Genomic DNA, 15340 nt, shown 5'->3' with positions numbered 1-15340 from the left:
AGGTACACTTCACACAACCTCTTTTTACAAATCATATCTATTTTTATGAATATATTTTTATGTACTTAGATTGGAAAGCATGCCTGGTTCAAATAATACAGAACTGTATTGAATTTATTGTGTTTGCATCAGTTTAATAGTCTTCATAACAACAGTTGCAACTATTACAGTTAATCTTTCCTATTGGGTGAATTGTAACATTTGCACAAGCGTTTACATGTTTGTTTGTAGCAGAAAACATTATGAATCATGCTCTGGTAGTTTAAAAATGATTAGGCAAAAATCGGAATGTGTTAGGTTGTGCCTCACTCTCTCCTAAACTTATGATGGCCTGAAATAAGTTATAGTAAAGCTAATATGTGTTAGTACTCAACCTTTCATGGATGATGTCACTCGTTGTCCTTCTTATGGAGGCCTGCAGAGTCGTTTTGTGCTGCTAATGTTCAGCGCTGATTCTCTTTTATTAATACATATTGTTTTTTTATTATAAACGTCTTTTGAAAATTCACATTTATACAGATTATACAGGTGTTTTTACATCATGGTGTTAGTGCATCAATGTATATCAGTTAGTACATCAATTATGACCACTTTTCAGTTCAGTTACATTATTATTCTTTTCAGTCATAATGTAGAAAGTAACTTTACTCTAAATACTCATGAAAAACTTGTTTTTTTTGTTTTTCATTTATACTTTGAAATAATTTTGAAAAAAATTAAAACAAAAATTTGGGATATATTCATGTATATGAGTATTCAAGCAGGACATGCAGATCTCTGTTAATTTGTTCATTTTATCTGTTTCTCTCTCTCTCCCTCTCTCTCTCTCTTTCTTTCTCTCTCTCTCCCTCTCTCCTCTCTCTCTCTCTCTCTCTCTATCTCGCTCTCTCTCCCTCTCCCTCTCCCTCTCTCTCTCTCTCTCTCTTTCTTTCTCTCTCTCTCCCTCTCTCTCCCTCTCTCCTCTCTCTCTCTCTCTCTCTCTTTCTCTCGCTCTCTGTCTCTCTCTCTCTCTCCCTCTCCCTCTGCAGTTGGGATGACAGTAGTTCAGTCAGCAGTGGTCTGAGTGATAATCTGGACAACATCAGCACAGATGACCTGAACACTCCGGCATATTCCGCAGTCTCCACCCGCAAGAGCAAAGGAGCGCAGGTCCGGATACACACAGACACGTGCAGATATAATTAGCTCTGTGTGTGTGCAGTAGGACACACCAGATTTTAAGTTTTGGACTCTTATCTCTTTGGCTGCTGAGAGAAGTTAGACCATCTGTCAGGTGGGAAGCCTGAAAGAGTGCTGAGAATGTGTGTGTGTGTGTGTAGAGTACTAGTCAAAAGTTTGGTGCCACTTTACTGAATTTAGATTTTCCAGAAACTGAAAGTCATTATGGCTCGAGGAATAAGTCTATGACCTAAAATATATGTTTAAACATTTAAATTTGAATTTGTTTCTTAAACACTATTGAGACATTTTTATTTTTACGTGGGGGTGGTGGTGAGGTAATGCCAATTTACCACAGTATGTCTGTAATGTTTATGGTCAATTCACATAGGGATAGAAAATCCTGGTATGAATGACGTAGGAAACATTTCAAAACAGTAAATTTTGCGTATATTTCATTTACCCTAAAAATTCATCTTATGTGAACGCACTGTGTCACAAGCATTTTCATTAGCTTGGGAATTCACAGCCATTAGCAAACATCGCTGCACAAAATCAAACATTTTAGAAGTTTTAATGTTCTGCATTGTACACACATTTTTACCAGATAGAACACAAGTAAAGAAGTCTTTTGTATGGAGTGTCTCCATACTTAAGAATACCTTTTTACACAGAATATAATAGAATTTTTACTTGTATGTCCATTTGCATGAGATCAGTATATCTTGTCGTTATTCCTACTGCATGTTTTGTGGAAGGTAAGAGGCGCTGAAATCTTTACCGATGCGGTCGCGCGTGGTCTGTGAAAATGACTGACATGCACCATTCGGACGGAAAATCACTGTGAAAGGCTGACAAAAATGACAGCTCCTCAACTCTCCATGGAAAATAATCCCATCCGCGTAGGGCTTTAGACAAGTCATCAATTTGATTATGTGCCTGAATTTCTTTCCAAAAGCAGAAATGTTAAATATACAAATTGTGTTTTTTTAATACAAGGTATACCTGACATTTTAGTAAACCTAGTTTTTTTTTTCAATATAATAACCATATTTGCTGTTTTTTGTGTCTTATAAATCAGAAAGCTTTATTACTTTATGGCTGATACCAAATAGGCAAAACAGTGCTTTGATATGAGTTACACATTTCAAAATTGGAAAGATCTGATGTACTTCAATATGGAGATGTATAGGGCCAAATATATTGCACAACAATCTATATTTCTCCAGATGTTTAGCTGTTAACCTTTAGATGTTAACCTGCATGTCTGTATCTTGTATTTCAGTAGTTAAATACAGCTTAAACAAAATGATATTCCCTAAAAAATTCATGCATCATACACCAAAAGTTATAACTTACCCATTTTTTCCAAATTAACGTCACACCGACTTTTTGAAGACATTTAATATTTTCATATCAGAACTAATGAAGACACAAGCCTAAAATTTTACTCACCAGCTTTTGGGCACAAGACAAAGTTTACCTACATTTTTGAAACACCAATTATGAGTACACTCAATACCAAGGCTGTGTTCTAAAAGATGTTTCCTTTTTGCATAGATTCTGTACCCTACCATAGGCTTGCATAACCAATGCTCACATACTCAGTGCTTTTGACCAAATAGATTTTTGAATTGTGGGCCTTAACAGAGAATTGAAATGTGTATTATACTTTACAGTCCCACAAAGACAGGCACTGTGATCAGAATGACAGCAGCTGGACTGGAGCTGAAGAGCTGAAGAAGGTTGATGAAGAAATGGAGGCCATGGACTCTTCCTCCAGATGGAAACCTTCATCCTCTTCCTCAGCACAGGGGGAGGAGGGGGGGCAGAAGGGTTCATCACACACAACTGCAACACACACTTCAGCGACACACACAGGCTCGTGGAGGAGGGGCATGAGCGCCCAGGCTGGCATCACTCCTCCACGGACCAAAAGCACCACCACCACTACCTCCATCAAGACTACAGGTAATGCACACACACACACACACACACACATACAATATTCTGGATTAATTTTATATTAATTCATATTTTATTACATTTTATATTCATTTTATTACAACTTCATAATGGATATTATTCTAATTAGAACTTCATTCTTGATGTTCTGCAACTTCCTCTGTTATTTTCAAATTATGTTTCACAACTTCACCTCAACCTGTTCACTTTTTCAGTTCTGTTTTATTTATTTAATGCTTTTCACAATAGATATTTCCAGAAATGCAGGCTCAGACCCTTTATAAAAAAGCCAAGGGCAGGAAAACTCCAAAAGAATTTTTGAGAAGAGTAGAGATGATTGCTTGAGAATTGCAACTGCATCATAAGCCCTTTATCTGACTTTGAAAAGTTTAAGTGGCTAGTGCTGCTCTGTAGCCGCCTGCTGAGACTGCTTTGCTAGCTTTGCTTTGTTTTTTTGTGAGAAATTGGCTCAGTTTCACTTTAACTGTGTGATTTAGCTGAGCTGTTTGAAACAGTATTGTCATACCACTCAGTTTTGGCTGCCTCACAGCGCTACTTGGCTCTACGTCATTGTGTCCCACAGATAATGATTTATTGGGTGGTCAAAGTATCTGCAAATTAGCAGGAAAATCTGGACTTTCCACCCTAAAAGACTAGCGCCATTGTTACCAGGATCTTCTCTGCCTGCACAGTGCACACACACATATATCTACTGAATTAGTTCAAACTTTCATTTTATTAAAATAAATGACTGAACATTCCATTTTGTTGCTACCAAAACAATCATAACACTACCTGACCGGTTTGATAGTGACAGTTTTAGCTAATTTTGAGCAGAACTCAAAAATGCTAGCCTGTACATGACCAGCAAACACAGGTTTGAACAGTTGTACACACATAAAATCATGTTTCCATTAAAATGCAAAAAACCTTTACAGACTTGCAGAGAATATGGGTTTTGGTAGTTACAATTCAGACAAAACAGACTGATTTTAAGTGCTGTGAAAAAGTGTTTGCCTTCCCAATTTATTCTATCTTTGCATATTTGCCACACTTGGATGTTTCAGATGATCAAAATACTTTTAATATTAAACAAAGATAACTCAAGCAAACACAAAATGCTGTTCGGCCCTACATGAAAAAGTAAATGCTTAGCTACTAAATCAAACAGTTCAGTCAAAAATTCAATTGACTGTTGGGTTCAATTTCACTAGCCACACCCAGACATGATTACTGCCAGACCTGCTGAATCTAAACATCACTTAAATAGAACCTGTCTGGCCACGTGAAGCAGACTAGAATGACTCGAAGTAGACTAGAAATTGAGACTAGAATGTCTCAAAAAACAACATATGATGCCACGTTCTAAAGAGATTCAAATACAGTTGTGAAACAAAATCATTTAAATTTACCAGTTTGGAAAGGGTTACAGAGACATTGCTAAGGCTCTGGGACTCCAGTGAACCCCAGTGAGAGCCATTATCCACAAATGGAGAAAACTGGGAACAGTGGTGAACCTTCCCAAGAGTGGCCAGCTTACCAAAATTTCACCAAGAGCGCATCGGCGACTCATCAAGGTGGTCACAAAAGAATCCCGATAAACATCTAAAGAACTGCAGGTCTCACTTGCCTCTGTTAAGGTCAGTGTACATGATTCCACAATAAGAATGACACTGGGCAAAAATGGCATCCATGGGAGAGTTGCAAGGAGCAAATCACTGCTGACCCAAAATAATATCCTGTAGACTGATGAGTCAAAGTTGGAACTTTTTGGAAGACATGACTCCTGTTACATCTGGCGTAAAGCTAACACCACATTCCACTAAAAGCACATCATACCAACAGTCAAACATGGTGGTGGTATTGTGATAGTCTGGGGCTGCTTTGCTTCTGCAGGACCTGGATGACTTTTCATAATTGATGGAACCATGAATTCTGCTCTCTATCCAAAAATTCTGAAGGAGAATGTCCGGCTATCAGTTTGTGACCTAAAGCTCAAGCGCAGTTGGGTTATGCAGCAGGACAATGACTCAAAGCACACAAGCCAGTCCACCTCTGAATGGCTCAAAATAAACAAAATGAAAGTTTTCGAGTCCTGAATCCCACTGAGATACTGTGGCAAGGCCTTAAACAGGCACTCCATGCTCAAAACCCTCCAGTATAGCTGAATTAAAATGATTCTGCAAAGAAGAGCAGGTCAAAATTCCTCTACAGTGATGTAAAAGACTCACCGCAAATGTTTGATTTCAGTTATTTTGGCCAAGTGTGGCTCAACCATTAGATTTGAGGGGCAATTACTTTTTCATGTGAGACATATAGGTTTTGAATAAATCTTTATCTTCAATAAGTGCAATGCATCATTTAAAAGCTGCATTTTGTATTTACTTGTGTTGTCTTTATCTTATGGGAACAATGGGACCTAACTGCTCACCATGCGGCCATGAAGGACAGGGATGCAGTCTTACTTCCTACTCTAAAATGGACGGTGTGGCAAACAAAATAATGCTCTGACTCCAGACTAAAACTCTTTAAACTCTTTCTTACTTTCTAACTCCTTTGGATTGAATACTTAATTTTTTAAATAATTTTAAAAAGGACTACAGTTTGAAGTTATTTCGTACAATGGTCTATTTGGTAGAATAATTTGATTTTTTTTTTTTTAATCCAGCTTTTTCCTCAATTTAGTTGTGGCCAATTCCCACCCATTAGCTAGGCCTCCCCCTTATTGCCTAATGTGATCAGTCTAAGAAAGGTAAAGGCTAGCACATGCTTCCTCCGAATCATGTGAAGCTTCACTGTCTTTCCAGACTAACTTGCCACTAATGCAGTGTCAGTGGCTGGTGCTAACCGCAAATTCTTACAGATGCCCCCATTGGATAGCATCACGCTGAGTAATAGGAGGAGTGAGGACAAATCCTTGTAACAGAGATCTTACTCAACCAGTACACAACAGTTCTGAATCTGAAATAGAGGTTAAATGATCACAGAGATTGAGAACTGCATTGTTTTTGCATTGCTGGCTTTATAATAACGAATATCTGTGTTTTAGCAGGTAAAACAGATGATGCTAAAGCTTCAGAGAAAGGCAAATCTCCATGTAAATCCCCCAGCATCCAGCGCTCCCCCTCAGACGCGGGCAAAAGCAGTGGGGACGAAGGCAAGAAGCCCCCGTCTGGTATTGGCCGGCCTCCAGCCACAGGATCCTTCGGATTTAAGAAGATTCCGGGTCCTTCGGGGCCGCTAGTCACAGCCAGCGGTGCTACGCTGGGTAGCGGCTCAGCTACTTTGGGAAAAATGCCCAAATCTGCAGGCATGGGGAAGGGTGGAGCCGGGAGGAAAACAAGCCTGGATGAATGCCAGCCCCAAGACGATGGTGTCCTGCTGGGGGTTGGGGGGTCAAAAGTCACGCTGCAATATCGGTCCCTTCCTCGACCAGCCAAATCATCCAGTGGAATTGGAGGGGTGGCAAGGAGTGGCTATCGCTCAAGCTCCAGCAGTATAGACTCCAATGTTAGTGGAAAGTCAGCAGGAGGGGGTGGGGCTGGAGGTGGAGCCAGTGGAGGAGCTGGAGGTGGAGTTTCAGGAGGCTCTAAGAGGAGAGATGGAGGGAAAGTTGGATCAGGACGTTCGAGCCCAGTCACTGTAAACCAGACAGATAAAGAGAAAGTAGCTGTATCTGACCAGGAGGGGGCAGCACTGTCCACATCCCCAAAATCCAGCCCAACGTCATCAGGACTGAGACAGCCTGGGTCAAAATACCCGGACATCGCTTCACCCACCTTCCGCAGGTGAGAAATATGCAATATTTTTACTCTGTTGTACTACACGGGTCATTAGGGTCACATATGCACATGCAGTTTGGAACAGGTTTGCCGGCTGGACAAACAAAAGGTGGGTTAGATTTCATTAAAGGAATACTTAAGTATAGTCAGTCAGCCAGACTGACTGTGTCCAAATTTTCCCTTTTTTAGTTCAGTGCTGGAATATGAGGCTAACATTGCTAACAAACACTAGAGGTCAGTAGTCACCCAATTATTTGTTTGTAAATACACCTTCAAAACTTCCCTCAAACTGCTTCCAGGTCTTCGTTAAAGTTGTACAGACTTGATGAGGTGATGAGGTTTAGGACACAGTAGCCCCCTTCACATGGGCTCACTTCACACATGTATATGGTTGCTATAAATTGCATATGCAGTCTCTGTTGTTTCTATTTAGAAACAACTGTTAATTTCAAAATTCCAAGCTGATGATAAATGTTTATAAATAGAAGTAGAGATCTTGATGGTCGTCTACTATCCATACGCCTGTGTGACGTGAGTGCATGGGACAGGGAGTCTGTGGGGCAGTCGGAATCCGGCACAGAATCGGATTCTGTGAGGCAGCCGAAATCCAGCACAGCAGCTCTCTAAAATAGCTACCCTGCAGCGTTCAACTACACAGTGATGTTCTGTTTGTTTTTATAGTTCACAGTAAGTCACACTGTGTCCTGAACCACACTGACAAGGCTGAGTGACCTTAATGAAGACCTGGATGCAATTTGAGCAGGTTGAGAGAAGGTTTAGGGATGTATTTACAGAAAAGACTTGGGTGACTATTGACTTTTAATGTTTGTTCGCAATGTTAGCCTCATAGCTCCAGCAGCACAATTCACACACCAGACAGGAACATGGAGAAAGACAAAAAAAATGGAGACAGAGAGTGGGGAAAGAAAGAAAGATGGACAGAGAGAGAGAGAGAGATTGTTTTTCACGCTCTGGCTGACTCATGGAGTGTTTCGACCTCTCGACCAGTGAAAGTGGGAATGTGATGATGATGAGCATCTCTCTGCTGCTTCAGACAGAGAGAGAGAGAGAGAGAGAGAGAGAGAAGGAGGAAGGAGTGATTGATAGAAGAGTTTATTATGTCTGTCACATCCCCTCTCTCTCTCTCTCTCTCTCTCTCTTGCCCTCACTCGCGCTCTCTCTCTCTCTCCCTCGCCCTTTCTCCGTCTCCCTGCTCATTTCTACCTCTGATCTTTTTCTTATTGTTCTTTCATTCTCTCTCTCTCCCTGCTCTTTCCTTCTTTCTTCTCTCAATCTCCCTTTCTTCTCCCTCCCATCCCCTCCCTTTTACCTTATCATCTTCACTGTCTCTCCTTCTCTCTGCTTCCTCCCTCCTTCTCACTTCTTCTCCTCCTTTACCTCCCTTTGTTCTTTTTCTTGTTTCTTTTTCCACCCCCCATATCTCTCTCATCTCTTGTTCTCCCTCCTTCCTTTTTTTCTCCACACTCTCTGCTTTTTTTCTCACCTCTTCTCTCATTTTGTATCATCTTCTCTCTTTTTCTCTCCCTCTTTCCTCTTTTTTCTCTCTCTCCTTTTTTCCTTTCTCCCTCCTGTTTCCTTTTCATCCTCTCTCCATCTCTTTCTCCCCCTCTCCCTCCTTCCTTTACTTTCTTTTTACCTCCACTTTCCCTCTTGCTCTCTCTCTCCTCCTCTGCCTTCTTTCTTCTCATTCTTTCTGCTTTTCTTCTTACTTCTCTCTCTCCTTTTTTCATTCTCTCTCTCTCTCTCTCTCTCTCTCTCTCTCTCTCTCTCTCTCTCTCTGGATCTGTCGTCTGTATCTCTCTGATGAGAGTGTGACTAAATGAACACAGATTTTCCACTTAATGTTGTTACAGCAGAACCTCAATCAGAGCATCTCTCGTCTCTCGAAGCTTTAATAATTCTGGGGTTAATGCTGCCCCCTGGTGGTCACTGTGCACCTCTGCAGGCCATTTACCATTCAGATCAGGTGTGTGGGGCTGTGTGCGTGATTGAAGCTGACAGGGGAAGAGTGTTTCCAGCGCTTTTGGTTCGTGTCTCATTAGTTTGTACCGTTTAAGCGAGTGTTTGCATGCAGCTCCAGCTGTGCATCGCCGCTCGGGAGGCGTGGATTGATTTGAGCATTACGCTGCAGGCTGGTACCTGTTAAAATGTGCCATTTCACAGGGGATTTATTGATTTATGTGCTTGACATGCAGCCCAGTTTGGTTCTACTGGCTTTATTCAGCATTACCTAGACTGTAAGATAAGAAATTCATCATTTACGTATTAATGATATAGCTCATCTCTCAATGTCCTGAATCCTGAATGAACTGACTTTAAAGCATCAGTTTGGTGAACATCTTTTCCCCCAACCTCAGATAAGCCAAGACATGTTTGGTGTCAAATTTGCTTCTTTAGTTTTACATTAGAGCTAATGTAGCTAACAAGTATTGGATGCTTGTTCTCCACCAATTAGCACTGCAACCTGCAGGCCTAAATGCATTAGCAAGCTGATAAAGGGCCCATATCCTACATTTTACTTCTATTTTATTTTTTCCCCCTGAGGTCCACGTTTTTAACATTTGCGGTTTTATGTCGTAATTCATTTTTACAGGACATTTTTACATTTCCAACCTCTCTTTATCCCTTAGAATTAAACAGTTTTTATTACTGTGCCTTTAAGACCTATAGATGCTAATAAGCTTGTTTATATGTGACCCCATCTCCTGCTTCTGTCTTCTCGCTTTATTAATGTGCAGTGCAGTCTGTATGATTCTCCTTCTCTAGCTCTCTCTCTCTCTCTCTCTCTCTCTCTTTCTATTCAGTTCTGTTTAAAAGGCTTTAATTACAACACCGAATAAGCAAAATGTGCCAACATAATAATTAATAAAGATATTTAGTGACTCACAGATTAAGTGACTCATATTCAGTTAAATATTAATTGGCGACTGTGAGAAAATGGTAAATAAAGATGAAAGGAAGTGAAGAGATTAAGGACATAAAACACCTCTCTCTCTCTCTCTCTCTCTCTCTCTCTCTCTTCTCTTTCTCTCTCTCCTTTTGGTTTGTTAATCTGCTGTCTTTTTTCTCTTTCTGTCTCTGCTCTCTCTCTTTTTGATTTATCTTTTTCTCTACTTGTGCCTGTCTCTTCTTTTCTTACTCTGTCATTCTTTTCTCTCTTTCTGTCTTTTTCTCTTTCTCCCCTCTCTCACTCTCTCTATCTCCTCTCCCTTTATTTCTTTCTCTGTCCCCCTCCCCTCTCTTTCTCTCTTTCTGTTCTCTCTCTCCTTCTCTCTGTTTATGCACATTTAATGTGTTTCTGCATTTATCTTTCGTGTTTGTTTGCTTATTGTTCTGTATTTCTCTCTTACCCTCTCTATCTCTCCCTCTGTTTTCCTCCTTTCTCGCTCTCCCTCTTTCTCTTCTCTCTCTGTCTCTCTCTCTGTCTCTCTCTCTCTCTCTCTCTCTCTCTCTCTCTCTCTCTCTCTCTCTCTCTCCTTTAGGTTGTTTGGCAGTAAGGCGAGCAGTAAGCCCAGTTCTCCTGGGACACCTGACTCCGGTAAATGCCCGTCTGCTTTGGGGAGCCCCCATGCCACGCTCGCCCGCCAGCCCAGCCTGGACTCGCCCTCCTCAGGCACGGGCAGCCTGGGCAGCAGCATAGGGGGACACAGTGGGCACAGCGGGGGCCGGACACCAGAGCCTGGCATGGATTCACTTGCCTCCAGCCCCGCCTCCGCCCTCTCCCTGCCCTCGAATGCCCGCCCCTGGCCCCCCACCCTCAGCAGCTCCTCAGCTGGGAGTAAAGAAACACTGAGCTGCCAGAGTCTGACCAGCTTACACACCAGCTCCGAGTCCATAGACCTTCCCATCCCCCACCATCACCATCACACCCCCAAAGTCACACGCACCGGCAGTGTTAAATCCACACTCTCAGAGGGGTGAGTTCAACCTGAACACCCAAAACTTCTTTCAGCCTGCTGTGTGTGCATGAGCGTGGAGATTGCAGAGAACTGTGGTCTCAAATATACTGATATTAAATCATGCGCTTTTATTTAGAATCTTTTTTTGTTGTGGTTATATTATACACTCACTGGCCACTTTATTAGAAACCGCTACCTTTTAATAAGGTTGGGCAGTAAGATGATATCATTATCATGGTAAATTACATCAGAATGTGCTTGCCAGCATGAATCTTAAAAAAGACAACAAGAAGACATATATAAAAATTGTAAATAGACAATCAGTATATAGTAACTGTTTAAATTATGCCAGTATCTTTATTGTCCCCTTTATTAGAAACACCTACCTTGTCCTTCCACTCACTGGCCACTTTATTAGAAACACCTACTTTGTGCATCCACTCATTGGCCACTTTATTAGAAACATCTACCTTGTACTTCCACTTACTGGCCACTTTATGTGTTGCTGCAATTGATAAGCCCTCCTCTGCCCCATTTCTCACCAGTCAGTTTCTAACCACAGAACTGCTGTTAACCATATACTATCTGGGTAGTGGACCACAAAATGGCCACCAACAGATGAGGTGCAGTGTGTAACAGCAAGATGAAGCTACAAAGGAGAGGTTTCTAATACGTGGTCAGAGAGTGTAGAGTCAGTGTTCTGATTTTAGTATGTTAGCTTTATTATTAGTTTTGATACGTTCTTTGAATTTGAATTAGCATTTCAGTGCATCTTAAGATGTTAAATGTTTAATATCTGCAGTATTGTTGTGTGTGATCCCTCTGTGTGTGTATGTGTTTGTCCCTAAAATCTCACTTTGTTGTGTTCTCTCTGCTTTAACAGCATGACTCTTGACAGAAACACTCTGCCCAAAAAAGGACTAAGGTACTAATATGCAGTTTGATCTTTCACCTGATCGAATGTCTCTCTTATATTTAGTACCACATTATTACTCACATCTTTGTAACTTATATCATACAGAGACAAAAATGTGTGTGTGTGTGTGAAAATATGCATTTACATATACAATTATCTGTCTTTATGTAAGGCTGTGTGTGTATGTATGTGTGTGTGTGTATAAAATTGTGATCAGCGCAGTTTATCCAAGAAATTTGAGCTGTTGTTTAAAAGTGCTGCTTGATGAATTAATGAACATTTGTTAAAGCAGGAGAGTGACTATTTTATTACATCACATTATTTTTTTATCCTCACTCTAAGGGTGGCTATTATTGTCACTACACAGTAACCGGTACTGTCCTGTCAGACTTTATTCAGCACTTTGGGTGATGATGGGCCAGTTTGGGTGAATTTTGTTGAGCTTGGGTCAGTTTCAGACTCAAAACTTGAAAAAAATGATTTGGGTTGGGTCAGGTGCCGACAAAATTTTGTCAGTACTCAAGCTGTAATTGGGTTTGGACCAAAATTTCAGCCCATTAAAGCTGTACTTCTGCCTCCAAGCTCTAATGTTGTTAGTGTGATGCACAACGTGATTATAGTTATTGTTTGTCTTTTTTCAAATTTTCTTCAAAATATCGTGAGAATACCAAATCATGAACCCTGTATTAAGAATCAAATCCAATTGTGGTCTAAATGTATCATTACACCCCTTAAGGAAAGGAAAGAGAAAGTGTTTTAACAGATAACATTAAAGGCAGGTTTACACCTTGCATTAACATCCGTTTTCACGGATTTCACCCGATTACATGAAAAGCCAAGTGTAAACACCCACAGGACAGGTAAGAGGATAGACAATAAAACGAAAAGTGGACAATACGCAAGGCTGGAGTTATTCACAAACTAAAGGCATGTTAGAAATAGCCTGCTATGTACTTTTGATGTACTGATTGTGGAAAAGAGTAGTAAGTAGTATGCAGTAAGTATGCAGTATGTGACCAACATGAATTTCTCCAGTGCATCAAAGAAACCGAGATGACATACTGCTCCGGTCAAACATTCCAATACAAGGGCAGAGTTATCTCTATAATATGCTGCATTCCAAAATGCAACATGGTCATTTCAGGAAGACGTAACCACAGACATAACCCCGGGTTCGCTCCGAATAGTGTACTAGCCTGGAATTCAGTCTTATATTGATAGTTTTATTTTTCATTGATATCAATTGGGTTGGATACCTTAATAAAAGAAAAACAATTAAAATACACCAGAACTTGGCTGACTGACGAGAGGATAATTTTAAGTCTCTTGGTCTTTGTGATCTGTGGGTCTAAATGATAATGTAAGAAGTTTTTTCTATTGAGTAAAAATACAGGTATTAAATTTCAATAAACTAATGCTATGGCCTAAACTAATACTAATCTATAAGTAATAACATAATAGTGAATTTGCGCAACGTAAACAATAGTTTAATTAAAAATACTAATAATTACACAATTCCTCCACCCCTTACCACAAATGTCAGCCAAGACATGTTTGTGCAAAGTTTGTTCTTTTGTTGTTCTTTAGTTTCCTTAGTTTTGCACTGAAGCTAAAAACAAGTAATGGAAGCTTATTAGCAATTAGCGTGGTGCTAACTGCATACCTGAATCTTCTCATTCACCTGTGTTGTGTTGTAAAGTAACCTCAAACAGGCTCGCTTATTTGGTTTCTGACACTGTATCACACACTTGTCTATTAACATGGACTAAAAAGATAAGTTTGAAGCCTGAATATTGTCTGCAGTTTTGGAAAGTGTTAATCAGACATTTGTCATTCAGTCACTAAACACTTCACTTTTACTTTTAAATGCCTTTTATGTAACCGCATTAATTTGCTGCCTGGGTAGAAAGCTTTTGAAACATGCAGACTTTCAGCAAATCCTCTATAGCCACAGTTATTGCTTAGAGAAAGTGGGAATCAAAGCAGCGTATTGCCTTTCAAACCACTGCGAGGGAATGCTCAGTTTAAGGGGATTTTTAAAGTTCGTTTATGTATGCACAGCGCATACACACAACCGGGCAATTACACACACGGCGGTGTGATTCAAAGAACGATCCGCCACAATCAGGGAGATAAAGAAAGCTGGAGAGGCAGCAGCACCTGTGTGTGTTGAGGACATTTCTGCGGACAGTGTGCTGGAGTTCACACAGAGCCGTTATAACAGTCAGCAGTGACAGTGATGAATGTGAACTCCATTAGCCACTCGGTGGGATTAAACTGAATTGCTTTTTAACGCCGGAGATAAGACTCTGTCGCAATCACTGAGCTGCAGATGAAATAGAGAGAATAAAGGCAGGCGCTTGCTTTAGTGTGCATATGTGAACACTGCTCATCAAAAAATTCTTTTGAAATTTGGAAAAGGTTTTGTTTTTCACTCTTACCTATTTTCAGTAAGACAGGAATAAATCGTGTTTGGAGGCAGAAGATGTTTTGTCTGCAATTTAATGGTTAAAGTCACTTGACATTTGCTAGTCAGCTTCCATATGCAGGTTCACACTTCAGTTCCTCTCAACTGCAGGACATACACATTCATTCCATAATAGCAACTGAATAATTTGTAGTAGTTACTGAATAACATGTGTAAATATGTGTATACATGTGTAAATATGTGTATACATGTGTAAATATGTGTACAGTATGAATGTCATTGTGTGTGTATGTGTGTGTGTGTGTGTACATGTGTGTGTATATGTGGTGTGTGTGAGAGAGAGAGAGAGAGAGAGACAGGTGATAATACAAGGCTACAGTAATATTCTATGGCCTATTCTATTCTGCTGGAGTTATGGGTTTGTATATCATCTCTCTCTCTGTCTCTCTCTTTCTCTTTCTCTCAGACACCCTCCCTCTTCCAGACAGACGTCCCATGATGAAGGGAAAGAATGGTTGCGCTCTCACTCCACCGGAGGGCTGCAGGACACAGGAAGTCCACTATCACCCCCTGGATCCACTGGCACTAGTGCAGGAAAATATCACTATTCCAACTTATGTAAGTTCAAAAAAATCTCACTATTGCAAAATTCATAAAATATCACTCTTCCAACCTGCATAAGCTCATAAAATGTCACTATTCCAGCATATGCAAGTTTACAAAATCTAGCCTTTCCAGTCTGCATAAGCTCACAGAATATCGTTGTTCTATTCCATGTATATGCATTTGACCAAATAATCTCTTCAAACTGGCCAATAATGCATGTGTCTAATGTGTCTAATGAATTCTGCTTGTTTACCCTTCAGTGAGCCCCACCAGTATGTCCCAGTATCCCCTGTCCAGTGGCAGCATGAGCCGCTCTAATAGTATTCCAGAGCAGGACCGGTTTGAGCTGTTTGCTGACGGTCGAGCGCTGGGTGGCAGTGCCACCTCACTGGAGGAACGACCACGAGCCATGAGCCGATCTGGATCATTCCGGGACAGTACAGATGAAGGTGCATCACCCTAATGTTACACTTCTTTACTTATTGTATAAGTATATAACTAAATAATAACTTAATAATAACTATAACTAAATAATACATTTCCTTGGGACATGCAATAAAAGTCT

General features: G+C 40.5%; 1 protein-coding gene across 8 annotated transcripts in view; it reads left to right on the top strand.

Moving 5' to 3' along the window:
• nav3 (neuron navigator 3) overlaps nucleotides 1-15340 on the top strand; it is a 218438-nt gene that overhangs the window by 162451 nt on the left and 40647 nt on the right. For 5 of the 8 annotated variants that reach the window (XM_036561809.1, XM_036561810.1, XM_036561807.1 and 2 more), the window contains exons 9-15: nucleotides 1029-1149; nucleotides 2838-3129; nucleotides 6173-6911; nucleotides 10409-10843; nucleotides 11709-11750; nucleotides 14636-14787; nucleotides 15036-15224. In XM_036561809.1, the coding sequence (XP_036417702.1) occupies nucleotides 1029-1149; nucleotides 2838-3129; nucleotides 6173-6911; nucleotides 10409-10843; nucleotides 11709-11750; nucleotides 14636-14787; nucleotides 15036-15224 (1970 nt within the window). The remainder of the gene's footprint in view (nucleotides 1-1028; nucleotides 1150-2837; nucleotides 3130-6172; nucleotides 6912-10408; nucleotides 10844-11708; nucleotides 11751-14635; nucleotides 14788-15035; nucleotides 15225-15340) is intronic. The other 3 variants (XM_036561812.1, XM_036561806.1, XM_036561808.1) reach the window with 2 other exon arrangements.

Source organism: Colossoma macropomum, unplaced genomic scaffold (genome assembly GCF_904425465.1).
Source record: "Colossoma macropomum unplaced genomic scaffold, Colossoma_macropomum, whole genome shotgun sequence".
In the NCBI taxonomy this organism is placed as follows: Eukaryota; Metazoa; Chordata; class Actinopteri; order Characiformes; family Serrasalmidae; genus Colossoma; species Colossoma macropomum.
Note: the sequence above shows the minus strand (reverse complement) of the source record. Positions and strands in the feature narration are given on the sequence as shown.